The 27738-nt window shown below is 48.6% G+C and overlaps 1 protein-coding gene across 1 annotated transcript in view; it reads right to left on the bottom strand.

Annotated features, from left to right (window-relative positions):
* Positions 1-25114, bottom strand: part of C11H1orf94 (chromosome 11 C1orf94 homolog) — a 45878-nt gene extending 20764 nt beyond the window's left edge. The window contains exons 1-2 of the mRNA XM_057785500.1: positions 24801-25114; positions 3806-4494 (exon numbers count right to left, since the gene is read on the bottom strand). Of these exons, the coding sequence (XP_057641483.1) occupies positions 3806-4494; positions 24801-25114 (1003 nt within the window). The remainder of the gene's footprint in view (positions 1-3805; positions 4495-24800) is intronic.
* Positions 25115-27738: the final 2624 nt, after the last annotated feature.

Below are 27738 nucleotides of genomic sequence, written 5' to 3'. Positions count from 1 at the left end.
ATCCATCCGTCCGTCCGTCCGTCCGTTCGTCCGTCCATCCATCCATCTACCTGTCTATCCATCCTCCATCCATCCATTTGTCCACACATCCATCCTCCATCTGTCCATTTACCTGTCTATCCATCCATCTTCCCAGTCACTCGCCAGTCCATTCATCTGTTCGTTGGTTTATTTAACCAGTCACTTACCCATTTATTCATTTATCTGTTCATCTGCCTATCTGTCCACCATCATCTATCCATCTAGCATCTATCCAATTGTCTACCCATTCATCTATCCATCTACACATGTCTTCTTCTTTCCTTTCCTTTTCTTTTTCTTTTTTAGACAGGGCCTCATTGTGTAGCCCTGGTTGACCTCAAACTCACTATGTAGACCTTAAGGTTCCAGCGATCTACTTGTCTCTGCCCCTTGAGTGCTGAGACTAAAGATGTGTACCGCTATGCCTGCCATTCATTTTCATTCTTCCCTTCCTCCCTCCCGTCTTCTCTTCCTTCTCCTACCACGTCCCCCCTTCCTTCTTTCCATCTGTAGGGCCAGGTTAAGGACATGAGGTAGCTTGGACGTGGTTTAGCAATGAGAAAACACGTGGCCTAGGTAAAGAGACGCACATCCCTACAGGACACACAGTGGAGCCATGCTGCTTAGGCCCTCATCACGAACTTCACCTCTGCCGTGATTCTCACAGGCAATTCAGCTCTCCCGTCAGCACCAGGCCTTGCCCTAAGTACTGGGGACAAAGTGATGAGTCAGAGCCAGGCTGCCCTGCAGGAGCTCACGCAAGGAAGAGGGAGATGTGCCCAAAATAGCTCTAGGACAAGGCAGATGGGCACCATGAGGTGACAAAGAGACAAAATGGGAGAAGACGCTGACTGGGATCTCGTCGGTCTAAGAAGATCCTTCAACCAGGAAGGAAAGAAGCTTTAGTAAGATTCTCATTGGGGTCAACAGGAATGCATTACAGGCCTGGGAAACCACAGACAACTACCAGGAAACATGGAAGGGACAAAATGAGTCATCATAAATGACTTTATACAGAAGGGACTCGATGGGTGCCACTCAGGTCTCACTGCAAACACACCGAGCATCCATCCCTTCCAGAAGGACACTGTGACACCTCCATGGAGCTCTCATCCACATTCCCCTCAATGTTATCATGAATGGAGTGTGTGTGTGTGTGTGTGTGTGTGTGTGTGTAACAGTGGATGCAAAACATTCTAAGTAAGAATTGCATTCTTACTGAAAACACACAGAATTTCTTGTCATCATTCCCTAAACATGAGGCTGTAATCACCGTTTATACAGCATTTACATTGGCTTAGGCAGCATCAGTAATCTACAGGTGGTTTACAATGTGTAGGAGGGGGTGCAGAGGTTTCTGACATTATGTATAAGGCTCTTGAGCATCTATGGGCTGAATATTTGAGGGGTTCCTGGGACCAAGAACTAGAGAGAGAGCTTTGTAAATGTGTATACACATAAATTATAAACTATACAATATATACATATACTCACATATATTATCATTATTATTAAGGCATTTCTCTGTTAGAAGCAGAAAGTGGGTTTTGCCCTCTGCCCTGCACTCTTTCCTCAGACTGGCTATCTCTGAGTACCTCCACAGAATGTGGCTAAGAAGCCCATGTACAGGGCGAAGGCTCTGTGCTGCTCTGGACAGCCTGTGAGCACCTGGGAACTCTAGTACCAACTGGTTCTAGGCCCTGTGCTTCAGTCATTACCTATGGCAGTGGACATGATTCCACCATATCAACGACCTCCTGAAACCCAGCCCATCAGTCCCTGAGAGCCCCTGCATGAACCTGGACCTTACCTTCCCAGCAAAGGGAAGCCTTGCTCTAGCTAAGACCAATTTAGAAGTCTAGGACAATTTTAGCAGAACATGTCCCCAGAGTCTCTTCCAGGAGTTCCTCTGGTTGCTGGGTTTAGCCCCCAGCTAGAAGGCTGAAATAATATACCCACTAATAATAGGTCCCCCCCCCCCCAGAGACTGGTAGATTTGCAGCTTCTCACACATCTATAGTCAGCCCTTTGAACATCTGTAAGACCCCGCTGACATCTGGGTTCTCTCTCTCTCTCTCTCTCTCTCTCTCTCTCTCTCTCTCTCTCTCTCTCTCTCACACACACACACACACACCACACACACACACACACCTATCTTACCCTCTGCCTCCTAACTATACAGACACATACATGACAAACACACTCACCGATATACACACAGGCCCCCTCAGATCGGCCACCCCTGTGCTTTCCCTAACGAATGCTCTCACCCTTCACCCCACACGAGGCTCCCTCTGGCATACCTTCCCCATGGGTTTGTGCACAAAGGCACTTATGAGTGTGGGGAGGAGAGACAGACAAGATACCCATCACCTGGAGCCCCTCTAGGCAAGGAACCTGAAGGGTCCCCTCTAGAAGGAGAGGTATTGCCCTCCCTCTCGGGGTGGAGGTGGGGGCTCAAGTCTTTCATGTCCACCGTCATCACCCCAAAGCCTTGTGACTCCTTCAGGCCTGCTGGGCTCTGAGTCCAGTTTGTCATCTCAGCTCTGATTTCCTGGGGTCCCACAAGGGCTCCAGAATGTAGAATACTCCGGAAGGTCACCTTGTTTTTGGTCCTCAGAGAAGTGGATCTGGGCCCTCTCCACGCGGGCACTGTCAGTTAGCCCTCACTCTTCAGCCGGGGATGACCTTTCTTTTGGTTGTCATGGGTAGAATCTATTCTCCTGGTAAGTGGGGACTGTGGGCAAATGGCTCTGTCATTCAGTCTGAACATACACAATGCAGAAACTCAGGGAGGAGTAGGGAGCACTCCGAGGGGTAGAGTTTCCTGGGAGGACTGTGGAGTCCCCGTTCAGGGGTTGAAAATACACTTAGCTAAGCCTCTAGAGAACAAATCAGGACCAACAGTTTGAACTGTGCCTGGGTAACTTAAGCCCTAGAGAGGTGGACCAGTCCTGATGAGCAGGGTGGGTGCCTCCATTAGAAGTTAAGTACCCTCAGCTGCCAATCAATTTTCTCTCCTAGCCTGGACCCCAGACTGAGACCTTTCCTTATGAGGTAAATACTTCCTCCATCACCTTCTGGGTACCTAGGAAAGTCAGAAATTACACCCTTCCCAGGGCCCAGAAAGAGGCTAAGTTAGTGAGATTCTTGCCACGGCAGCCTGAGAACTTGAGTTTGGGTTCCCAGACTCTACATAAAAAGCTGCATGTGAGCCTGGTGGTGGTGGCGCACGCCTTTAATCCCAGCACTCGGGAGGCAGAGGCAGGTGGATCTCTGTGAGTTTGAGGCCAGCCTGGTCTACAAAGGGAGTTCCAGGACAGGCTCCAAAGCTACAGAGAAACCCTGCCTCGAAAAACCAAAAAGAAAAAAAAAAGAAAAAAAAAAGCTGCATGTGATGATGTGTGGCTGGAATCTTAGTCCTGGGAAGGCAGAGTAAAGATCTCTGGAGCCCACTGGCCAGCTCCTCTAGCTGAATCGGTAGGCTACCTGTGAGGGAAGTGAGAAGCTCTACTAAGGAAATAAGATGGAGAGACACAGGGGAGGTCACCTGACACCTCTGGCCTCCAGACATACACATGTGTGTATGCATACACACACAGAGAAAGAGAGAGGGAGAGAGAGAGAGAGAGAGAGAGAGAGAGAGAGAGAGAGAGAGAGAGAGAGAGAGGTGCTGTGTTGTTTTGCTTTGCACCAAGATGTAACGTGGCCTTCATCAGCTTTTCAGATCAAGGCCCTCCTCCCTGGAAACCCCCTTGCGTCCCCTGCTCCCAGGCCCACTCACCAATCCAGTGGTGACCCTCAAGAGTGGGCTCAGCCTCGGTCTTGGAGCAGATTTTGGCAAACACTGGGAGCTGCCTTTTCGGAGAAGAGAACTCCGGGGGCTTGTCAGGGGGTGCAGGAGGGGGTGGGGGTGGCAGCAGCAGGAACGGGCCCAACCCCATGGGCTCCCGGGGTCCAGATCCATTGAACATGCTATTCTGCAGGAAATCTTTAATGACCTTGGTCTCTTCCAGCACCATCTTGTTGTCGGGAGCCTTGGACATTTTGGTAGACTTCAGCGGGAACTGGGCCAGGAGCTTGCTGATCTCTGAATTAGAGGCACCCAGGCTATGGCTTTCGTCCTTAGTTCCCTTGACACTCTTGACCTTGGCGGCACGCAGGATGCCTGTGACTGTAGACATGGTGGAATCACAGTCCTGCCTGCTACTGATGATGGGCATGGACAGCTTCTGCTCCTGAAGCTTGTCACCAGCCATTAGAGAGGATCCCGGGTAGTCAGTGCTGTCTGCCCCCAGAGGAGGCACAAGGAAGCAGGGAGCCAGCTCCGGGGTCCCCTGGGGAGTGACAATAGGTGTCGCCAGCTCCCCAGGCCCCTCCTGGACCAAGATGAGATGTTCTTTGGTGAGGCTCAAGAACTCCTGCTCCACCAACAGGGAGATCTCATCCTTGCCACTGCTCAGCTCCAGAGCTCTGCAAAAAGTTCAAAGACACAGTGGAGTTAGGGCTCTCATCAACCGACCTGTGGCTCCCCAGCAGGATGCAGGCCTGGGGGAAGAAGGCGGGGTCACAACCTGTTGAAAATCTGTTTCCTAAGGAGAAAAACCTGTTGCTTTCTCGAGAGGGAAACATGGACCAGGTGGACACAAAGCCAACATCACCCACTAGGCTACAGTGCCGAAGACATCTGTCTTTTCCTCCTCAGGCAATAAACAGCAGAGAGAGAGTTCCCTGGGGAAATTTGCCCAGCAGCCAAGGGGCTGGCTGGGACTCAGCAGTTCAAAAAGAAAGATCTAGAGCCTGAAGAAGTCTCCAGAAGTACAATACAGCTAGTCCCCCTCTTGCAAGGTGGTGGAGCGTATGATAAGGCTCACACCAACCTCCGTCAGCTTTAATCTGTGCAGCCCCGAGCAGGCTGTTCGGCATCTCAGATACTCGGGCATCCTTGTGTGATTTCCAGGAGTCACAGAGGGGGCATTTGAGCAGTGTAGACACCCTGTCACAAGGGTCACACACTTGTCAGCTATGTCCACATAGCTCAGGCTCACAGTCTGACCAGATTCCACAGTGTGACCGACCATCTGGACATCTGTGTCTACCCTTGCTGGCATGGCCTCTGACAGGGCCATGGCATCTGAATTGGAATATTATTGTGAATGACAGCAGCACTTGGCTGGACCCTGAACCAGTTCGTAAGGCTCTTCCTGTCCTCTTGTGTCCCTGTCCTTCATCTCCATTACTGAGCTAGACTCCAATAGCCTGATGATGCTTGCTCAGCCAATGACTTCCTAGTTGCTGGTTACTGGTTCTCCTCAGGTGAGGGAGAAACTGGTAAGCCTGGCCTCTCAACTACCTACCAGCAACCTTGGTGAGGGGGCACCTTCCTCCACTGCATTCCCAGGGGAGCCAGGTTCCCCCAGCTTAGAAGTACCTGCTATGCATACAAGAAGGGTTCCTGGGAGGGGTAGATCGAGTTGCCTATGCCTGGAACATTCTGGAAACTTGCTCAGCAGCCACTCAAGGTACACAAAGAGGAAAGATGGTTAAGAGACAGAGGTAAAGAAACGAAAGGGGTGCATGAGTGGGCTCAGCTCCTGCAGCATCACTGTGGGCAAACCAAAGCATGTCTGTCTGGACCATCCACTAAGAAGCCATGAAAAATACCCAAGACAGTGTTCACACCATATTCCTGCTTTCCTGGCAGTGCTGTTCGCTTGTGGGCACACACAAACATGTACACACACACGTACACGCACCCTGATGCACAGAGATCTGCACAGAAACAGGCGGGCTCACAGTTGCCTCCGAAGCAGGAGAGCAGAGCCTGTCCCTGATAGTCCACAGCCCACTTCCTACTCTCAGTTTCTCTTTCCTTCCTACTCTTCTCTCCCTCTCCCTAACCCTCTCGAATATTCCCTTCCCTTCGCCTCCTTCTCATGTCTAGACTTAGGGCTATAAATAGGCCCTACTCTCACCGCTGTGCCCCAGGAACAATCAGAGTAAAGAGGATGCCCCCAAGTTTCAGTTCCTCCTCCTCCTTTCAAGGAATCAGGTGAGTCTCAAGTCCTAGGGACCAGTCCCTTGAAGGGCCAGTTTTTGCTTTGCAAAGCCGGCTGTATGCCAATAGCTCTTCTGAATTCGCCTCACCCCAAGGATGCTTATTTCTTAACACTGAACATGGCATTGTAGTCACACTTAAACAAACAAAAGCAGCCCTTATCTCTCAGAGCCTACGTGTTAAATATGTACAGATCAACGATGTCTGGGGTTTCCTTTAAAACTGCACCAGCTGAGGGAGGGAGGGGAGAGGGAGAGAAAGACAGAGAGAGAGAGAGAGAGAGAGAGAGAGAGAGGGAGGGAGGGAGAGAGAGGGGGGGAGGGGGAGAGGGAGGGAGAGGGTACAACACACAAGATCCTTCACAGGCTGCACGTGTCAATCATGGGGAAAGCTGGAAGCAGACACACCTGGGGCCATGGCGCTAGTCAGTCTACTGATGTCTATATTTGGTTTCTGGGTTACACACACACACACACGAGTCACCACTGAATTTTCAAAAGTGCCAAGTGGCAGGAAGGCAGCTTCTCCCCCCCCCACAGTGTCTCTCTGTGTTTGTGCATGTGCATGTCTGTGAGTATGTATGAACTGTGCAAGTGGGGGAGGGGTTAATGTGTCAAGTCAGAGGTCAACTTCAGTTATCTTCCCCAGGAATACTGTCCACAGGGCCTCTCACTGGCCTAGAGTTCATCACCCAGTTGACCAGTAAGCCCCAGTGATCCTCCAGTCTCTACCTCCCCAGGGCAGGGATTACAAGTACATAGGCCACACCTACTGCTTCTAAGTGGGTTCTAGGAACTGAATTTCCACCCTCACGCTTCAAAGCAAGTACTTGCATGACTAAGCCAACCCCTAAGTCCTCCACAGAAACAACTTCTAAAAGACCTTGAGGTCCTGGTACCAAAAACACTCTAGGCACAGACCCTACTTGACGCCCCACCCCCATCATTCCCATCCCTGGACACCTGAGAGTATCAGTTCCACTTCACAGACAGGAACAGTTTCCCTTCCAAAGACGGGGGACCTTGTCACCATGCTAGGGAGGAGGCCGATGTGGAGGAACACAGCCAGTCCACTTCCTGTACTCACTCCTCCAGCCTTAGCCAGCTTTCTTTCAGGAGAGTTCGTCCGTCAAAGTCCCACCGCGTGCGTTTGTTCCCCAGTCTGAACACAATCAGGGATGTTGCCACTTTCATCCCCTAATGCCAGCCCTTGGAGGATCAGCACGGTAAGTCTTGAGCCTGTCAACTGTGGCGTTAGTCATCCCTGACAGCCACATGTCGGCTGCGTGTCTGATGAGCGTGTCCTCAGTTCACAGGTAGAAATGTCTAACTGGGGAAGACTCCAGGGCAAGGCCCTGGGGACACTGCCAAAGACCCTACATCCACTATGACAGTAATCTGGTATCAACATGTGGGGGAAATAAAGCAATCTGATATCATCCAATCTCCACGCCTCCGTGAGAACCTTTATCAAACACCCAAGATTTGTCACGTATCCTGAAATCCTTAATCCTGTGTCTTCCCTGTCTCCTTAGCCCCATCTATCCCCAAGAAAATAAGATCGGCTCATTCTTGTTTGTTTTAGAAAACTCCATGGCCACAGAGGAGGGACATTCTCAGAACTCAGATCAAGCAATTCCCTTGCTTAAAACCACCTTGTGGATTCTCATTACTCACAGGATAAATTCCAAACCCCTTGATGATCCCCGGGACACGACGCAAATTGGCCCCATCTCCCGCTCCTTCCACCACACTGATCTTTTATCTCTTCCTTGAAATGCCAAGTTCATTCCTGTGACAAAGGGCCCTTGCATTTCCTATGGCACGAATGCTCCGGGCACCCCCTGGATTGCTCCTTACCTGGCTCCTCTGCACCATTCAGGTGTCAATTCAGATGCCAGAGTCTCCAGGTGCCCTTTTCTATCTGATTTTTAAGAAAATGTCCCTTCCTCTCTCATGGGGTTTCTATCAGCCCGTTTCTTTCATAGCATCTGCCTTTATCATGGTGTTTATTATTATTATTATTAAAAAGATGTTACTTCCCTATCATATGCACTCCACGAAGGCAGGGGCTCTATCTTGGTCATCATAGAGGCCTTGGAGCCTAGAACAGCACCTGGCACACAGCTCCAGCTAGGCAAGGCTTTGTTGACTGCCTGAATGAAGGAACTCTTTTGTCTCTGTCTCCTGCTGTGTGGCTGTGTGCTTGTCTTTCCCTCTCCTGGCCAAGAACTGTGCCTGCTTCTTCTGCTTGTTGTAACCTGTGTGGCTTTGCACTCAGTTCTGATCTGGCATCCCCTTAAGATTTTTATCAGAAGACCCCTGCCCCTGCCACCACCCTGCTGCTCCTGCTTAGCCTGATCCTGGGCAGGCATAGGTGGAGGCCTTTATCAGCTGACCACTGGCATGTGAAAAACCCTCAGGGAGCCAGCACTGCCTCTCAGCAGTGAGATGGTGGTGCAGGAGAATTGTCTGTATTCTGTCAATCATATTTTAAATAAATGCTGATTGGTCAGGCAGGAAGTATAGGCGGGTCAACCAGACAGGAAGTAGGGGTGGGATGATGAGAAGAGGAGAATGCTGGGAAGGAGGAAGCCCATTCCTCCCCAGTCCTGCCCAGACCAGTGAAGAAGCAGGATGTGATCTGCCCCACTGAAAAAGGTACTGAGCCATGTGGCTAACACAGATAAGAATAATGGGCTATATAAGTTATAAGAGTAAATAAGAAGCCCGAGTTAATGGGCCAATCAGTTTATAACTTATGGAGACCTCTGTGTGATTTTCTTTGGGACTTACTGGCTGTGGAAACTGGGCAGGACAGAAATCCCAACAAGCAGCCCCTCATGTTACAAGCTGGGGTTTCATGGGCACATATTCTAAGCACCAGTTAACTTGCTAAGTTCAAAGATAAGCACATATTTCTCTCACTGAACCTGGAACTTATCAATTTGGCTAGGCTGACTGTCCAATGAACTTGGGGAATTTGCTTGCCTCTGCCCCCAACCCCCAGCCCTGGGACTACAGATGTGCATTGTCATACCCAGCATTTATTTGAGTGCCAGGAATCTGAACTCAGGTCCTTGTGCTCACAGGCAGCGCTTTACCCAGAAACCATCTCAACAGCCTCTAGGATCCCCCCCCTGAATTTTGTTAGCACTGCCCCCTCCCCTGCTGTTTGCATTCTCCTTTGGGTTGATAAATGCCATAATATCTACCAGACTCCATCTAGTAAGTCATTCCAAGAAGGCAACCTAACTCCTGGGCTCCTGACAAAGGAATCAAGTCGGAAGCCATGCCAAGGTTCTGAGACTCCAGGTCTGTGCTGGCCCCTCTACTTCACCAACCTCTTAACATGACCATTATGTGCTTGCGGTTCCAATGCTGTGTCATTTCTGCATTTTCAGTGTACAGAATTGTGTAGAAATAAAGGCGACTGACTGACTGACTGGCACCCCTTCCCTGCACAATGACTAAGCAAGCGTGTGGTTAGCTCCCCCAGCGACAGCTCTGTGTGCACGATAACACCGAGCAAGGATGAAAACTGCTACTCCGCTGAGCCAAACAACAGAAAAACGCAAGCAGCAAGTTGTTAGCGCCGAAATATTTTCCTCCCGCTACGGCATCTTAGACCAATGGAAAACACATCATGCAAGCCAAGTGTCCTGGCCACGTGGCTGAAGCAAGTGGAGGCTTGAACCGTGGTCCGACGGCAGACTGACCTCTGGCCTCACGGTTCTGTGTCTACCTGGTGGGGAACAGCATGGTAGAGTACTTAAGAGGTCAGTTCCTGGAAGGAGGTGGAAACTAGCTAGACTTGACTCCCTACCCTTTTGCAGAGGGAGGCCAGATCTTTTAGCAAGAGTCCTCATATCTAAGCCACAGGTCTGCTTTATGGAAATGGACAGTCAGTGCTAACATCGATTACATGGTACAGCTCTGAGCACTCCCCACCACAGCCTGGGTGGGGTAGCATGACCATCTGATGAAAAACCTCGACTTCATCATGCTGTCATCAAGTCCTTTGATAGCTGCTCCTCTTCAGGATGCAGTAAGAAACAAAGACTTAAGATGTGCTTGTGGCTGAGTGATGGTGGCGCACGCCTTTAATCTCAGCACTCAGGAGGCAGAGGCAGGCCGATCTTTGAGTCTGAGGCCAGCCTGGTCTACAGAGTGAGTTCCAGGACAGCCAGAACTACACAGAGAAACCCTGTCTTAAAAAAAAAAAAAATGCTGAGCTCCAATCGCTAGCCCTAGCCTGAGTCACATATCCTACGCTGTGCTCTAATACAGCCTGGTGATTCCATCTAACGCTAGTCCACGAGCACCTTCCCCAATCTTCAAACCTGTCTTGGGTTGTACAGATGTGTCCAGGCTCAGACCGGGCTTGGACCCAGTCACATATCTTGTGTGCCGTCTCAGTCTGGTAAGTCTGCCTGAGGCTAACCTTTCCATACCATGCCCAACCTCCAGGGCTAGCCTGTGATACACATATGTGTCCCAATCTGCTGTGTCCTGGGAACCTTGTCTGCCCATACTATCCCCAACTGTCAGGCCTAGTCTCAGACTCACAGACACAACCAATGGAAGAAAGAAATCCACAAGCCCAGGTCTCATCACAGACACAAACAATATGAAAGGCCAAGGCAATATTCTGGATGCCATGAAGTCCACCAGTCCCATAGAAATGTTCTATGATGAGAATTGCCTGGATGAACTCCAAGACACAGAACTTAGAAGAGCAACCATCAGCTTTATCTAAGAATTCAAGTTTAAAGAGGAGGCTAACAAATCAGCTCCGCGAACTCTGTGAGAACAACAGTAAAAATGCCTGCGTGAGGCCCAGGAAAACACAAACATATGGCAGAGTGAAGTGTCTAGGACAACTCAAGACTTGGAAACCGAATTCAGTAGAGAAATATTGAAGGAAACTCAAGCTGAAATGAAGATGGAATTTAAAGAACTCGATAACCCATTTAGAAACTCAGGGCTTGGCCTACAGACAGCCATGGTGAGCATTCGTGGAAGAAATCAAACCATGAATGAGCAGGTGCTGTCCCTCAGTCAAAGGAAAGCCCAAAGCCCCCATTCCAAGGCTGAGGAATTCCAATAATGTGGCAAATGAAGCTGTAATCCTCGGCTAAGAGTCAGTGAGCGGCTTGCTACAATTCTCTAAGTCCAAATTTAAGATTAATTAAATGACAACTCAACAAGATTCTGGAGTTCAATTGACTCTAGAGAGGATGACTGACTCCTTGCAAAAACCCATTTCTCCCCACTTCTTTAAATGTCTTCATTGTTCAACCAAGAACCCAAGCCAAAACTCCTGGTTCTGCCTCCGTGTCTCTGGCTTGCTCAAGCTGCATAGGAGACACCACCCGCTCACTCCTTACAAGTGGAATAGATCAAGTAGAGAATAGATTATCAAGACCTGAAGTTAAAGTAGAGGAATTAGACCACATAAGCAAAGAAGAGAGAAGGAGGGGACGAGGAGGGGAAGAACAAAGAAAATAAGCACACAGGAACTGTGGGACACCATGAAAAGATCCAAATATTCAGAATAGACGTAGATGAAGGAGAAGGATGACAGGCCAGTTACCTGGACCATATCTTCAGCAAGCCCACAGAAGAAAATTTCCCCAAATTGAGGAAATTTGATACACAGCCATTCAGATACAAGAAGCACACAGAGTAGCAAAAAGTCAAGACCAGAAAAGAAACTCCCCATGGCATATCACAGTTAAAACACCAAATATTCACAACAAAGTGTGGGTACTCAAAGATGCAAGAGAAAAAAAAACACGTCACATATAAAGGAAAGACCATCAGAATAACATGATTCCTTAGTGCAAACTTTAAAATCCAGAGGAGCCTGGAGCAATGTACAGCAAGTTCTGGAAAACCACAGATACCAACCTGCACTCTTGCATCCAAGGGCTTCAGACAAAGAGAGACCTACCAGGGGAGACAGATGCCCTTGAACCCAGTCTGAATTTTCCCCAAGGGAGACCCATGTCAGCTCGGGTTGAAGATGGTGGTGTTTCTGGCCTTTCTACTAACAGGGGTTCAGAGGCCAACACTACTCCCATGACACATATATCACCCCTCCCAGGGTGACCTGGGACCACGTGGGAGGGAAGCGGGGCAGCTAGCTCATCAAAACTGCTCCACCCTCCATCTTCCGCTGCTCAGGTCCAGTCAGCGAACTGCTGGGGATCCTCTCCTTTTTTTTTTTTTTTTTTTTTTTTTTTGCTTTTTCGAGACAGGGTTTCTCTGTGGTTTTGGAGCCTGTCCTGGAACTAGCTCTTGTAGACCAGGCTGGTCTCGAACTCACAGAGATCCGCCTGCCTCTGCCTCCTTATACAGTATGCAGCCATGCCCACACATCCATTATGCACACACCTATGCACCCATGCACACAGGCATATACCCCAGACACATGTACAGGCACACAATCATGTACACACGCCATAGTGAAACACACACACTACACACACTACACAGACATATACACACGCATCACAACCATGTACACAAACTGTAGCCGTGCACACATACACACACACCACATATACCCCCAAACCACACACACACACACACACATGCATAAGCACACACGCACACACAACACCCAAATGTCTCGCTTGCAAACCAAGGTTGAGCCCAACTCTCTGGCCACCGGAGACCCAGACCACCTCTCTCAGTTTAGGGGTGGTGTGCAATAGTCGCCTAGGTGGCCGAGGTACCAAAGGTACCTGGAGCCCCACTAAGCTCCCAGCTATTACTTTTTTGGTAGGGAGTCGGCGAAAGGAAGGCCTTGAAAAAGCACTGGCCGCCCTGCCCCCCAGCCCTCCTCCCCTCTCCAGCCCTCAGCAGGATTAAGGGAGATGATGAATACGAAAGCGCTTGGTAAATTGTAAGGCGCGCTATGCAAATGTTAGCTGTTCTGACTGAGAGGCTGCAGGGTGAGCCGAAGAGCCAGACCCGGCCGGCCGGCCGGTCGGTGGCAGGCGCTGGAGTCCCACGGGCCAGCTTCACACATAGCCTGAGCCCCGCGTCACCAGTGCCGACCAAGGTGTAAAATCATTGAGATCTCGTTTCTTCAGCTGCTAAGTGGGGACAGGATGGTTGACACCTTCCCAGTCAAAGGTCAGCAACACTATAAAATCGCTCTGCTCCCAGAATGTCAAGCCTGTTTATCGCTTTTCTCAGCACAGGTCTCTGCACACGGTGGAATCCGTTTCCTTCACCGTCCCAGAAATGCTGCTGGAAGACTCAGTAAAGATCACCTGCCACGCTTTCCTTTGAAAGCTGATGGGCCTCACCTTTGACCCCTAGAGTACTCCAGAAGTGTAGAGCGGTAGGTAGGTTCCAGGGCATTGGGGCGTGGTTCCAAGTACAAGCACCTCTAGAATCTTTTGAAATTGCTACTTATTGTGCTTTGATGTTTTGCCTTCGCGAGGCCCCCTGGAACTGTGAGCCGCTGGGAATTGAACCCGGGTCCTCTGGGAGAAGAGTCAGTGCTCTTAACTGCTGAGCTATCTCTCTCCAGCCCCCTTCTCTAGATTCTTCACAGCAGTCCTGGGACTAACTAACAGTCATTGACAAGCGGAAATGAGACACACCCCTCCAAACCACGCCCCTTCCTTGAGTCCGTGGCGCCCCGCCCCCAGGAGATCAAGTGTTGAGTGCAGCCAAGGCCTGAGAGAGCTGAGTTTGGGGAATGAGGAATTCAGTGAGCTGGGGAATGAGACAGGAAACACTGGGAATAAACACAGCAGTAAAGGAGCTTCGGCTGGGAGCTGCCTAGTGATTCTTATTGTTCAAATTATCTTTAAAACTTTTCATTTGAATCTGTTTAATAAGGGAAGGCTTACCCCAAGGAAGAGGTATTTTTTTAATGTGACTTGGGAGCTGAATTGGAAAGAACGTTGCAACAAAGATATTAAAAAGGGGATTAAACCAAACCACTGGTGGCCTGTCTCTGCAGGCCTCCACAACCTGCGACACAGTTCCCGAAACCCATAAAATCAAATTCCAAAGGGGGACACGGGAAGCGGGACCGTTAATCATGATACGTGTTCCTTTGCTGCTCATGGCTCCTGGTGTTAAGCAGGCAGGGACAGCCGGCTGTTGAGAAGGGAGCCTCTTGTCCACTGAGCTCAGGCACTGAAGTCCCTTGGGCTATCTTACCTCAGCTCCCTTCTAGCTGGTCACGTTTGCCTAACCTCTCTGAGCCCCAGCATCATCTTCATCACAAAATGAGAACAATAGTGACCATCTACAACCGTGGAAAGGTTGCTAGGAACGGAAATAAGAGTACATTGACTTCCTGAGCCTCGCACATACAAGCTGCTCAAGAACATGCTAGTTCCCTTTTATGAAACCTAAGGCAGAAGGGCAAAATCTGCCAGGTCTCAATAGGCATGATATTCTCGCCCTACATGCCTCCATGCTCTCTCTGAGGGCTGTGCCCCTTTGCTTGAATCCCAGCCACTGCTAGGGCTCAGTCTCCTCAAGGTGGCATTTTAATGGCTCGTCCATCATTCACTTCCTCCCTCGTTCATACATACTGCATAATCACTGAGTGCCAGGAACTTGGCTGGACAGCGGAGAGACAAAGATGAGTAAGACATGAGGCCTGTCCTTAAGGAACCCCGTGGTGCAGTGCTAGAGGGAACCATTGCCACAGGCAGCCCACAGTACAACGTCAGGTGACCATTAGAACATGAAGACTCCCGTGCTAGGATGGAGCTGACAGGCATGCTTCTGGCCAACAGGCAACGAGAGCATTGGTTCTAATTTAGTTCTTCAATTCCATCACTGTTATAAAGACTACATCGCCCTGCCCTTGCTGCCAGGGAGGCATTTGTCTCCTGTGCTCATCTCTTCTGCTTTCTCTCGTGAAATAGGATAAGTTACAAAATTCTCTCGCTCCCCCAAATCTCTATTCCTTACTTGAGTAGTTTCCTTCAGCTTGACTAATGAGACCCAGACCCTCCTCTCCCCATTGCATTCTCGCGCTGTCATTTCATCTTTGCTAATTATCAGTGCTGATGGTGACGGTGACCATGGTGATGAGGAGGATGGGGGTCATGATGGTACCAGCGACAGTGGTGGGATGACGGTGGAGTGATGCTGCTGCTATGATAACGGTAAGGATGATGGCGATGGTGGGGACAATGAGGATGGTGGTGGGATTGGTGACGATGATGACGATGAGAGATGCAGGTGATGGCAATGATGACGATTGTAATGGCCATGGGGGTGACAACGATGACGACGATGATGGTGAAGTGATGATAATGCTGATAGTGATGATGTCAACCATAATTGTGATAACAGTGATGATGATGATGAAGGTGGTGGTGGTGTTATTTACCATAACTGTGATAACAGTGATGATGGTGGTGTGATTGGTGATGATGATGATGTTGATGAGATGATGAAGGTGATGGTAATGACGATTATTGTAACAGCCATGGGGGTGACAGCGATGACGGTGATAATGATGATGTTGATGAGATGATGAAGGTGATGGTAATGATGATTATTGTTAACAGCCATGGGGGTGATAGTGGCAGTGTGATGCTGATAGTGATGATGGTGTGATACTGGTGAGATTTGTCTGGTGATGGTAATGATAGCAATAATAGTGATCATGATGGAGGATGATAGTAACAGTCATGACAATCATGATGATGGCAGTGGTAGTGATGACAATGGTTACAGTGGTGTCACAGTGACAGGGAGAACAATGATAATAATGACAATGAGGAACATGGAGCCTTTTATCTTACCCCAAGTACCATCAGGCATCACATTCATTACTCCATTGACAGGACCCTTCAGGGTAGTCACTATGACATTTCTCCATTTTTTCAGATGAGAGCAGCAAGTGACACATTCTAAGGAACTTGGTTTCAACTAGAGAAACTAGAGAATTAGTGGTTCTAATCCTCCTGTCTAGTTTCTGTTATATGGAATCATATAAAACCCTTTTTTATATAAATTCCTTATTTTTATTTTATGTGCATTGGTGTTTTGCCTGCATATATTTCTGTGTGAGGGTGTCAAATCTTGGAATTACAGACAGTTGTGAGCTGCCATGTAGGTGCTGGGAACTGAACCCAGCTCCTCTGGAAGAGCAGTCAGTTGCTCTTAACTACTGAACTCTCTGCCCAGCCCTAAGAATCATATAAAACTCTTAAGGGAGAAGTGGAGTAATGCATAACAAATCTCTGGGCAGGAACTGTAGGGACAGTACACTGCCAGGTCCCCAGTTCAATCCCTAGCATCAGAGAGAGAGGGTGTGCAGAGAGAGAAGAAAGTATCCTAGTTCCTGTTTCTAAGAGCAGGTAGGAATTCAACAGGTAAACAAAAGGCCATTTCTGATAGTTGAGTAGCCAGAGCATATGCAAGGCCATGCATGCTGGAGCAGATGCAAGGCTGTGCATGCTGGAGTAGATGCAAGGCCATGCATGCCAGAGCAGACATAAGGCCGTACATGCCAGAGCAGATGCAAGGCCATGCACGCCGGAGTAGACACAAGGCCACAAAGCCGTGTATGCCTACCGGTGCTCATCTTAGATTACAGACAGAACACTGAAAAAAAACAGCAACGTGTATGCCTAGAAATACTACTCAGAATTACTACACAGACTCCAAGCCAAGCCAAAAGAACAGAGGCCAACATGAGACGTTTGAACAGAGCTATTGACGAGCTTCAGGCGGATGAAGCTGGTGAAGGGTGGAGAACCTCCTGAAGGGGGAGGGAGCAAAGGCACCGGGACAGGATGGCAGACATGACAAAAATGAGGAAGCAATGACTCGAAGGTTCCTGAGCTTCTTTGTCCCCAGTTCATGCAACTACTCAATAACAGCAGTAGAAAGAATTGTACTGTTGGAAGAATCGTCCAAACAAGGTGGCGTCTTTGCCTCTCAAGTTTTTCTGGCTTGTCCTGTATGGAAGACTGGAGTAAGCAGGGATCTACTGAAACAAATGAACTTCAGTGCAAAAGGCTGCCGAGCTCATTCCTGAGTTTATTTTGTTCGGATTTTGAATGCCACGTACTAGTTCGTGGGACAAGCAAGGGATAAGGGTGTGGGTATCACAATGCCAGTGGGGCAGATGCTGAGACCTGGAATGGGGAGCTCAGGAGGGAGACACACCTGTTTATGGGTCTCTGACATCATCCTCCAGCTATTGAGAGATGTGGGACTATGTGTTCCAGCAGCAGGATGCTCAACTGCCTTCCACAGACTCTCAAGGAGGTGCTAACTCCTGGAGGGGAAGAAAGCATCGCTGATCACTTTAGACCACAAAGATACCCAGAACGCCTGGAATGGGAGACATCTGTCAGGCTGGGTCTCTCTCTATGTGTGGGTCTTGTTGCATTTTACTCTCATCACCAGGCTCCACGCTTTCAAGATAATAGTAAAAGACAATGTGTGTCTGAAGCGATTTCTCCAGTAAAATAAATCCACTCAGTTCCTTAATAACAATAGTAGAAAGAATTGCCCTGTTGGGAGAGTCATTCAAACAAGGCAGTGCCTTAGCTTCCCAAGTCTCTCTGGCTTACCCCGTGTGATATATAGATGAATACTTTTCACGGATATGGATCTCGGTTTATTGATACAAATTTAAGGTCAGTTTTATTATTTGTATATTTATGCTCTTGATTAAAGCATTGAGTGTGAGCAACTCATTTAAAAATGTAATGTAAAATTAACAAATACAGATTAATAGACAGTCATTTATTATAGCCAAGCTTGTAGTCATGTTAGTTAGGTTTTCTAGATGTACAGAGATAAATTTCAGATTGACAGTTATTCTTCATACCCTTCAAAGACTAACAGAATATGGCATTTAAAATGCTTTAAGAACTTAGGACTTTTCATGACAGCGAGACACATCTGCTCCTGGCAGCACCAGTCTACTTCAAGAGGATGATGGGTATCAAAGAGGTTCCGTATGGAGTTGGTTAGACATTTTGGCAAGAAACTGCTCTTGCTTTTACTGCTTGATGGTATGCTTTATAAACTGGACATGCAGGGCCCACAGAAAAATGACTGCTGAAGTTGCCTAAAGAAGGTGAGAGAGTCTTGAAGAGTTCCCGCTTCATGAGTCTGCCAGACATTCCGCAGGACACAGAAGAAAGTGAGTGACAAACTGTCAACATAGATGGAACTGTCTTTGAAATTTCCTGCTTCATGGAAAAGTCTGTCAGAAACTATGGGCCTGTGGCTGAAGAGGGATGCTACAATGTTACAGAAGAACTTTGGGTGACTGCCCAGGTAGTGAGATGCTTTGGGAATTGCTTACAATTCACTTCCTGTTTACTTAAGTAATATTATATCCTTCTGTGGTCTTTGATGGAGTTGAAGAAAGATTGTTGAAATTATAAAAGATGGATTAGATATATAACTTTAGACTCACAAAGATAGGAAAGATGATGGAGCATTTTTGTTAATTTGCCAAATGTAAATGGACTAAATATTGTAACTATAATTTTTGCTTGATAACTGTTTTGTTACATGTAATTTTACTACGTTAAAGTTAAAACCTTCCTTTTTATTTAGATAGAAAAGGGGAAGTGATGTGGGATTCCCCTCTGTATGCTGTAAATATGTTTTATTGCCATTAGTTAATAAAGAAGCTGCTTTTGGCCAATGGCTTAACAGAGTAAAGCCAGGCAGAAAATCTGAACAGAGATGTAGAGAGAGAGTAGGTGGAGTCAAGGAGATGTCAAGTAGTCACCTAGGGAGACAGATGCTGGAACTTTACCAGTAGGCCACAACCTTGTGGTAAAATACAAAATAATAGGAATGGGTTAATTTAAGATGAAAGAGCTAGCTAGAAATAGGCTTATGCTATTGGCCAAACAGTATTGCAATTAATACAGTTTCTATGGGATTCTTTTGGGTCTGGGCAGCCAGGAACAAAGGAGCAGTCGCCGCCTACACCCGTGTAGATGGGGTGAGCAAGTGTCCCTCCTGGAACAAATGAGAGTCAGTGTGAACCACCAGGGTGCTAGGCTCATTCCTGATTCTGCTTTTTGTTTTGCTTGGACTTTGAATGCCTAAATCAGATTTCTTCCTGCCAACTTATCTCTCTGCCAGACTTTGCATGATGCTCAGCAAAGACTTTGAACTCTGCAAACCAGGTTCAACCTGATTTGACAAGCTCAGGAGCCAAGGAAGGGCCTGGAAGCCGTCAGGGAAGCTGCTCACAGCCAGCCAACCCAGGATCACCTTCCAACTCCATTCCTCTCTCACCGTGTACTCCATGCTTAGGAAGCTCCCATCCTTCCCTAAACTTGCTGGACTCTTTCCTCGAGCTCCACCTTCTCCATCCTCAAGACCAGGGACACATGTAGTTTGAGAAGCCTGATAACAAAGCTACTGTTGGTTATGGTACCGTCTCCTACCATGGAACTGTACCCACGTCTTCTGCTACAGTCACAGTGCAGGGGTGCCAAATCTATCCCGAAAGCCTTCCCCAAGTTTCAGTCATGTGCTCCTTCATTAGCATGCTTATTGTTGTATGTCACCCATCGTCCTTGCAAGGCACTGAAGCTCCACAAAAGATGTCAGGGCCTGTATCCTCTTTCCATCACAAAATAATGTTTCACCAAAGCCAGCAAGTGCACATTAAATGTTTCCTGGGTATTGCTGCTGCCTGAAGAGTCTGTGTCCCACCGTATTCACTGGCCAGGCGACTTTTCAAGGGAAGGGGATTTGCCCTTCTTAGCCCTGTATCCCTGTGGCCCAGCACTTGGGCCTGGTCTGCAGAAGGCAATGGCAAGCATTCACTGAAGGCACCAAAATAGAAATGAATGAACAAGGACTGTTGTGTAGTCGGAGCAACAGAGACAGCAGAAAACCCAAAGCCCCCATTCTGAGGCTGGGGAACTTTATTAGTGATGCTGTGCGGTGAATGAATGAATATGTAATCCTCGAATATGAGTCAGTAAGTGGCTTGCCACAATTCTCTGAGCCCAAATTTAAGACTAATTAAAAGATAACTGAGCAGGATTCTAGAGTTTAATTGACTCTAGACAGAACTATTGATTTCTTGCCAAAACCCATTTCTCCCCACTTCTTGCCCCACCTCTTTAAAAGGAACCATTGTTCAACCTATAACCAAGGTAAAAACCCTGCATTCCCTCTTCATCTCGGTGTGCCCAAGCCATCTGCAGGGTCCCTGGTTCCCTCAAGCTGCACACGGAACCCCCTACTGTTCCATCCATGGTATAGTCACTGTGGTCCAGACACTTCCCCAAGTGGGCCTCAGCTGGTCTATCATAGCATCTCCCCAGAGACCTCTGACTTCTCACACACATCCTAAGCCACGCTTGTGCAGAAACTGAAGGGATCTCTGAAAAGCTCCCAGAGTGTGCCAGCACACCCACACTAGATCTCAGCTCTATGCGGTGACACTTTGAGGCCACTTAAGACCTCACCAGCCCTATTCGGGTGTCAACTGACACTATGTCCCCATCCCTCAGGACCCCCAGCCACACTCTCTCTCCCAAAGTTCACATCATCCCCTCAGAGTCCTTGTGCTTGCTGTGTCTCCTGTCTCCACCTAGATGTCTCTTCCAGGATTGTCAGATGCCCAGCTGCTTACTGGCATCTGAGACGCAGCTCACAGGCGCCTACACTTCAGCCTAACAGGTCTCATGTTGTTTCTTTGTTGGATGCTGTTTCCATCGTTGTACTTGTTGCTAGCTGGTATTATCTCACCTCTTTTATGTGCTTATCACTGGTCTTCTCTGATGAGAACACCTTCACATTTTGAAGTTATCATAGTTTCTTTTGTTTGTTTGTTTAAATCTTACTTGTTTTCTGCGATTTTATCTGACTCAAAAGACTTGTCCCCATCACTTAGCACTGTGCCAGGCACACAGTAGCCTCTTAGTATTTTTTGATCAAGTAAATGAACTCCTATGTGCCCGCAGAATAAACACGGCATGAAAAGGAATGTGACTGCGGTGTCGGTCACCACTAACAGGACTATATAATGCAGGGGTGGATACAGTCAGCATGCATGGATCCCACCCACATATCCGCACTTGGTTCTGAGGACCCCATTGCCATGAGCACCTGGAATATGAACAGGAAACCAATATACGAGTCAGATAAAGAGTAAAAGGAAACCAGGGGCATTCAGTTTGCAAAGCCAAAAAATCTGGGGAGGGGTCTGCTGTTGTCCTTTGCCACCTAAAGCACTGGAGAGAGAAGAGAGAGTAATCCTGTAGCCCCAAGAAAAGAATAGAGATCTCTTAGTTTGATGGGAATCAATTTCAGCTCCAGGGACAACAAGCCCCTTTGAGAGAGGTGGCAGTTTCAGGCATGGCACTCCTCCATCTGAGAGAGGGGTGAATGACTACTTGGCAAGGACATCGTGGAAGTGACTCAGGCAGACCAGGATGGCCTCCAAGACCTCGTGTTCAGGTTTCTGAGACAATTGGGGACAGGGTCAAGAAACTTTTTCTGGGATCTGGAGAGATGACTCAGTGAAGAGCCTCAGGTATTCTGCCAGAGGACCCAGCTTCAAATCCCAGCACCCACATGGCAGCTCACAACTGTCTAAATCCAGACTGAGGAGGACCAACGCCCTCTTCTGGTGTATGTGGGTACCAGGCACACATGTGGTGCAGAGACATACAAACAGAACACCAATACACGTAAATATTTTTAAAGTTTTTAAGATTCAAAAACTAGCTTAGTTGTCCTGAAAAGCGACACCATCAAACTAAATTCTACAGATTGGTCAGGGAAAAGACTGAAAGGCGGGTGTCTCATGGCCCAAACACATAAGACACCCTGGTGTGCTCTCTCTAGTTTTAAAGTCTACCCGTGATCCCTCAGAACATGGGGTTCCCAGGCAACGTGACTGTGCCGAGATGCCTCGTGTTCTAGGAGAAGATGGGTCACCCTGGTCACAGCTGGGCCAAGATGGTCCAGTACTTCATCTCTGAAATTCTACCCTCTCTTAAGAGTAGAACCACAGGCAAAGAAAGGAACTTCTTCAAACCTCAGCCTACTCCTCTTTAATAAAGTATTTTACCATCTGGGAGGCTGTGAGTTTGAGCTCAGCTTGGGAAGTATAATGGGTTCCAGGCCAGTCTGGACTACGTAGTGAGACCCTGGCTCAGCTTGGGATGTATAATGGGTTCCAGGCCAGCCTGGACCACGTAGTGAGACCCTGGCTCAAAAAAACAAACAAACAGCTGCTGGTGGTGCAGGCCTTTAATTCCAGCACTCAGGAGTCAGAGGTAGGTGGATATCTGTGAGTTTAAAGCCAACCTGGTCTACAGAGCAAGTTCTAAACCAACCAGAACTACACAGAGAGACCCTGTCTTGAAAAAGATCAAAAGAAAAAAAAAAGAAAGAGAGAGAGAGAGAGAAAATAAAGAAAGAAAAGAAAAAACCAGACAAATAAATGAGAATAAGTTTCAATTAAAAGGACTCAGGAGCAATTGAGAAACCAGAATGGCAGTTTGATAGTTATAGAAATTTAGATCTATAGACTCTCACTACCCAAATTTATTTTGGGGGTTTGCAAATTTGTATAATGGATAAAAATGGGGAGTTTGAAAAAGTACCTACCTCCTGCAAAATATGCAAGGTTTACCAGAAAATTATAGCTGTTCTCATTATAAGGAATTTATCAATCCTAACTACTAACAGGATCATTGAATGACTCTGGTTTGCCACCTCCAGCAACCCCTACCATTACCCCCATTTGGCTGACGAGGAACCAAAACTCAGGTCCACTGACAGTCACAGGTTCTGCAGCTGGCACAGGGCTGAACCTGGTTGTCTTTCGTTTCAAGAAGCGCTCATTGCATTCTACTAGGTAGATAGCTTACACAGTTATGATGTGGTTTATTCACCTCAACCAATGGTTTCCCAGGTCTCTTCTCAGTCTCTGAACTCTTTCAAATACAACCATATTCAGAACTCCAGTTAGTAAAACCAACAAAAGCCTCAACAGCTCTGGCTGAAGCATGTGTGGGGCCCAGCGCACAGCCCACTTGACTCCAGGGTGGCCATCTGAAGGACCCTCGGGCCTTGGAGCACAACATGAAAACTCCAGATTGAAGCCAATAGCAGTGACCCTCCCATCCCCAAACTTGATGAATTACATAGTAAGCCAGGTTTGTTTGTATAATGCATGTTTCATTTCTTGGTTTCCCATCACATTCGACCCTCGTTACCGACTCTTGAGTTGGACAAGGCAGGGCACGTCATCCTCAATTTGCAGATGAGGAAATCAAGGCCAAATGGAGTGAATCAGCCGGCCAAAGTGAGGCCAGTTCAATTTCCGGCCAACGGGGGACTGGAAGTAGTAGAGTCTGTCTCCATGAATTCGGGGTGAACTGGCAGAGGAAGGGCTATCTACTGGAAACTGTTGCTGACCTCTGATCCAGAAAGTGGACAATCAGCTCCTTGGCCCCTGAGAGAGCTGACTACAGCCCCAAGCTTTCCCATGCCAAGGTGTTGTCCTAAAGCAGATGGCAATGAACAGGGCCTAGGAGCTCAGTGCCACTGAGCAGACCAGCCACAGGATTCTGGCTATAGAAAGGCCACTTCCAAATGAGCCGGTCTGGCTGAGCACAGGGCAGAGGAGGCAGAAGCAGCCAGCATGCCTTCTACCTTCATCTGCATCAAGCAAGGGAGCTTGCGAAGGGACTGCAGCAAGTGCAGACCTGAGCATCTGCTGCCCTTGGCTTTCCCTCTCAGCCATTGCTTTGAGAGCCCTGAAACCTGAAGCGGCAGATAAATAAATGCCTGAAAGGTTCCCCCATCTCTGAGCTGAGTCGGAGCATGTGTTGGGGGGGGGAGACAACACTTAATTATCACTTAGTCTTTAATTAGCACTTAATTATTAACACTTAATCCATCTGTAAAATGGGGACACTAATACCTGTTTCGCAGGGAGACCGGGAGGATTAATTAACGCTTGCAGCCCACTTTGAAGATGCTGAGCCTTGAAAGAGTACTCAACAGTGACATTAATCACGGCAGCGGAAGCACTCTTTTTCCTAATGAGATCCCTTCTTCCTCTCTCATCCCTCCTCTCCTTTCCAATATCCAGTCCCAACAATATCTCCTCAACTTTTCCCTGATGCAGAAACACTTAGCTCTGGGTTTCCCACACATGGGATTTCCCATCCGGGAAGCTGGCTATTTACAGCTTTCTTCCAGCACTTTAATTTTCTATTATGTCCTCTGAATATGTCAATGCCTTCCCAGTAAATATTTTGATGTGAGCTCTTGCAGTAGCTCTGTGGATGCTGAATGGGACAGCTGCTCTCTGTATTAGGGGATTCCAGATGTGGTTTCCAGCCACCAGACTCATCTGTGCCGAAGCCTGAACTTTGCTTGGGAGAGGGGAAAGAGCCTCTAGTTGTCTCGGGATACAGTAATCTAAACCCTAGGCTTGGTGATAATGCTCTTACAATGACCCCAGAGCTTCGTATTAGTTACCCAGGCCTTTAGAATCAGAAATGTCTCCCTAACAGCTGGAAAGAAGCCGCCAGGAATGATGTATACTCGCTTCCCTGGAACTTCAGGACCTTGGTCAGCTCCCTCCGCCAACCTCCCCTTACTGAGGCTTATGGGGATGGAGAGCCAGAGCGTTCAACCCAAAGTCAGACTTCATTCCTCTTCCCTCCATTCCTTGATAGTCAACCAAACAGGGGACTACTCACTCTTCTTGGAAGCTGACGGTCCCAGTCATCGGCGCGGAGAGTTTCTCCAGTGAGGTCCTGGGCTGCAGGGACTCTGGCAAGCCCTGAACTCTCTTCCAGATGTCATGGCAAATCTTGTCTAGGCTATCCTGGGGTGTGTCCTGGTGGATCCAGACGTATCTGGGGAACGGCCCCAGGGCGGATGGACGCTTGGCCACCAGGGCCGAGGATGGAGGGAGCCCATTTCCACTGGCCATCCTCTTTCTCTCTTTCCGGAAGCCCCTTTGTCCACCCAGGGCTGGGAGACAAAGGGACTGTCCACCACCAGCCCTCATTCACCAGAAAGGGAGCTGAAGACTGGGCCTGGGAAGCAGTCAGTTCTGACCGGCTGTTGCTCCAGCCAAGGGGTGGGTTTCAGAGGCCTTTTGTTTGAATGGGAATGAGAAGTAGGGAGCAACTTTCTTTTGGGGAGGGGGGGCTTATGTTGACTTACTTTTATTTGCTCTTTCCTGGCTTTTGCCCCCCTCCCCCTCTCCCGTAGAAGAAAATATTTAAAAGTCAACAAAAACCAGTAACTTAGTAACCGTGGAATGCCCCGGAACTCAGGAACCAAGCGCCTGGGCGGGCAGAATGACATCTGGGAACGACTGGAGGGGAGGACTGGCTCTCCCACAGAACCCTGCACTCCCCCTTGCGACACTCCTGTGACACCTTTCAGGGCCTAGACTCAGCCCATTTTCGCCTGTCTAGCCGCCCAGAGGGCTGAGTAAGGGCTGGACACCGTTCTAGACTGGGTGGGGACAGGCCATGAAACAGTCACCTCCCACCTTCCCAGAGATCAGGTGCACACCGAGGGCTAACGGCCCCTGCCCGCCCACAGCAGGTCCTGGCTTTAGCTCTCCTGGACGCCGCCCCCTTCTGTCCCTCCCTCTGCTGCGGCGGCTGCTGCTGCTCTGCCTCCCTAGAAAGAACTCTCCGATGCGGTGTTGTGCTGACAGTCTGCCTAGCCCCAAGTCCCCAGTGGACACCTGTCGCGCCTCTGTGCAGAGCTGCGACCCAGCACTGCAGAGGGTCCCAACCCTTCAAAGGGCGCCGATTGAGCAGGGCGGGCCCGGGTTGGGGTCAGCAGATTTGCGTGCCCAGTAGCTCCCACACACCCCTGCCGTCGAGAGCTGCTGGGATTCTTTCTGTGGGTTCAAGCGCAACGGCTCGGCGGCTGAGTGCGCGGGGGCACGGGACCGAGCGTTCGTACCTAAGGACCTCAGGTGGAGTGGGGGCGGGGTGCAGCTGGGAAGACCACAGGAGCCTCCCTTTTGAAGTAAGTCCAAGTGAAACACTGTCTCCACCCCACCACAGAATACAAACTTAAGAGCCCGGGAGAGTGGGTGACCTGCCCCTTTGTCCTCTGGTTTTAATCCTAACTGCCATTCCAAGGGAGCACCAAGGACTGAGCTCAAACCTTACCCTATTCAAGTTCAAGAGTTTAGTACTACTTTTTATTCGGTGTACACGACGGGAGGAAACTGAGTCTCCAAGTCCTGAAAGGGTGTATCCAGAGTTCAAGAAGGCAGTCTGGAATTCAAAAGCTCCAGACTCTAGTCTCGATCTGGTGCCCTGGGCTCCCGAGCAGACCCCAACGGCAGAGGTGGAGAACAAACAAACAAACAGCTCGCTCACTCTTTTACTAGGAATCGACAGTCCCCGCCACCACCGGAAGCTTCTCCTTACCTCGCCTTCCAAGCATTCCCTGGTTCCCCAAAGCAGTGGTTACTCCTCCAACAGACCACCCGGGGAAGAACCAGCAGGAGGCACAGAAGCAGCCTGGAGAAGTCAGCTGCAGTGACCTGAATCTTCCTTTTCCTCCAGTTACTCACGGACCCTCTTTCTGTACCAGGTAAGCTTCTGGGCACTGAAGAAGACGATGGAGAAAAAGTTAGTGCCTCCTCTCATGGTGCCTTCTTCTGACGAAGGGAGGTGTGTTTTTAACTCAAAAAGCCTGAAGCGGTGACTACCGGTAGACAAAGAGCTGCTCCAAAGTAACTGATAGTGAAGACTGAATTTCTGAGCTGGGTGTGGTGGCACACACCTGTAAACCCAGCACTTGGGAGGCTGAGGCAGGAGGATCTTAAGTTCTGGGCTAGCCTGAGCTACATAGTGTGCCCATTACAATTCTGGCACACAGTAGGTACTCGATAAATACATGTTAGATACACTAATGGTATTCTGTATATAAAGTGTAGCTTTGCTCTTTACAGAGGGGCTGAGTTCCTGGAAATGTTGACTCTGAGTTTTGCAAGCTGAGCTTCATTCCTTTTTGATTTTCATTATGAAATTGAAGATGTGCTCCTTTGGGGAAAATTCCGAGGACCTAGACAGAATAAAATTATAGTTAAGAGTGTAGAAAACCTTTTAAGAGTGTATTTAAAGGAAAAGTGATCACTTCTGATGTAATATTAATAGTTCTGAAAATGTCACTCGGTGTTTGTGCCGCTTGGCATTTGGTTGGCTAACACCCATACTTAGAGCAGAGTGCCAAGACCTTACACTGCCCAAGCCACAGGATTCGGGAAAGCCAGTCTGGCTGCCCCCTCCTCTGCTTCCTCTTCCCCTGAACAGGGATCCAGGCACTTAGAACTAAGTCAGAAAGGACAGGAGGGGGGGGGGGGGAAGCAAAACAAAGTGGGGATAAGAAACAGAGATAGAGATGGGGTTCTTAGAGCACACAGGCTTCTGCGAGATGCTGACAAATTCTTAAGTGATGTCTTTAAAGCCGCATAAAGCTACATCTGATCTGAACGCCACCAGCCACCGCGGGATTATTGAAATTTTAATTGTATTTTAACATAAGTTTAAAAATTCAGTTCTTGGGCTGGAAAGAAGAGGGCTTGGTGGATAAAGTGCTTCCCTGTAAGCAGGAGGCTGTGGATTCAGGTCCCCAATGACAATATAAAGAAGCCAG

Source organism: Chionomys nivalis, chromosome 11, assembly GCF_950005125.1.
Source record: "Chionomys nivalis chromosome 11, mChiNiv1.1, whole genome shotgun sequence".
NCBI lineage: Eukaryota > Metazoa > Chordata > Mammalia > Rodentia > Cricetidae > Chionomys > Chionomys nivalis.
Note: the sequence above shows the minus strand (reverse complement) of the source record. Positions and strands in the feature narration are given on the sequence as shown.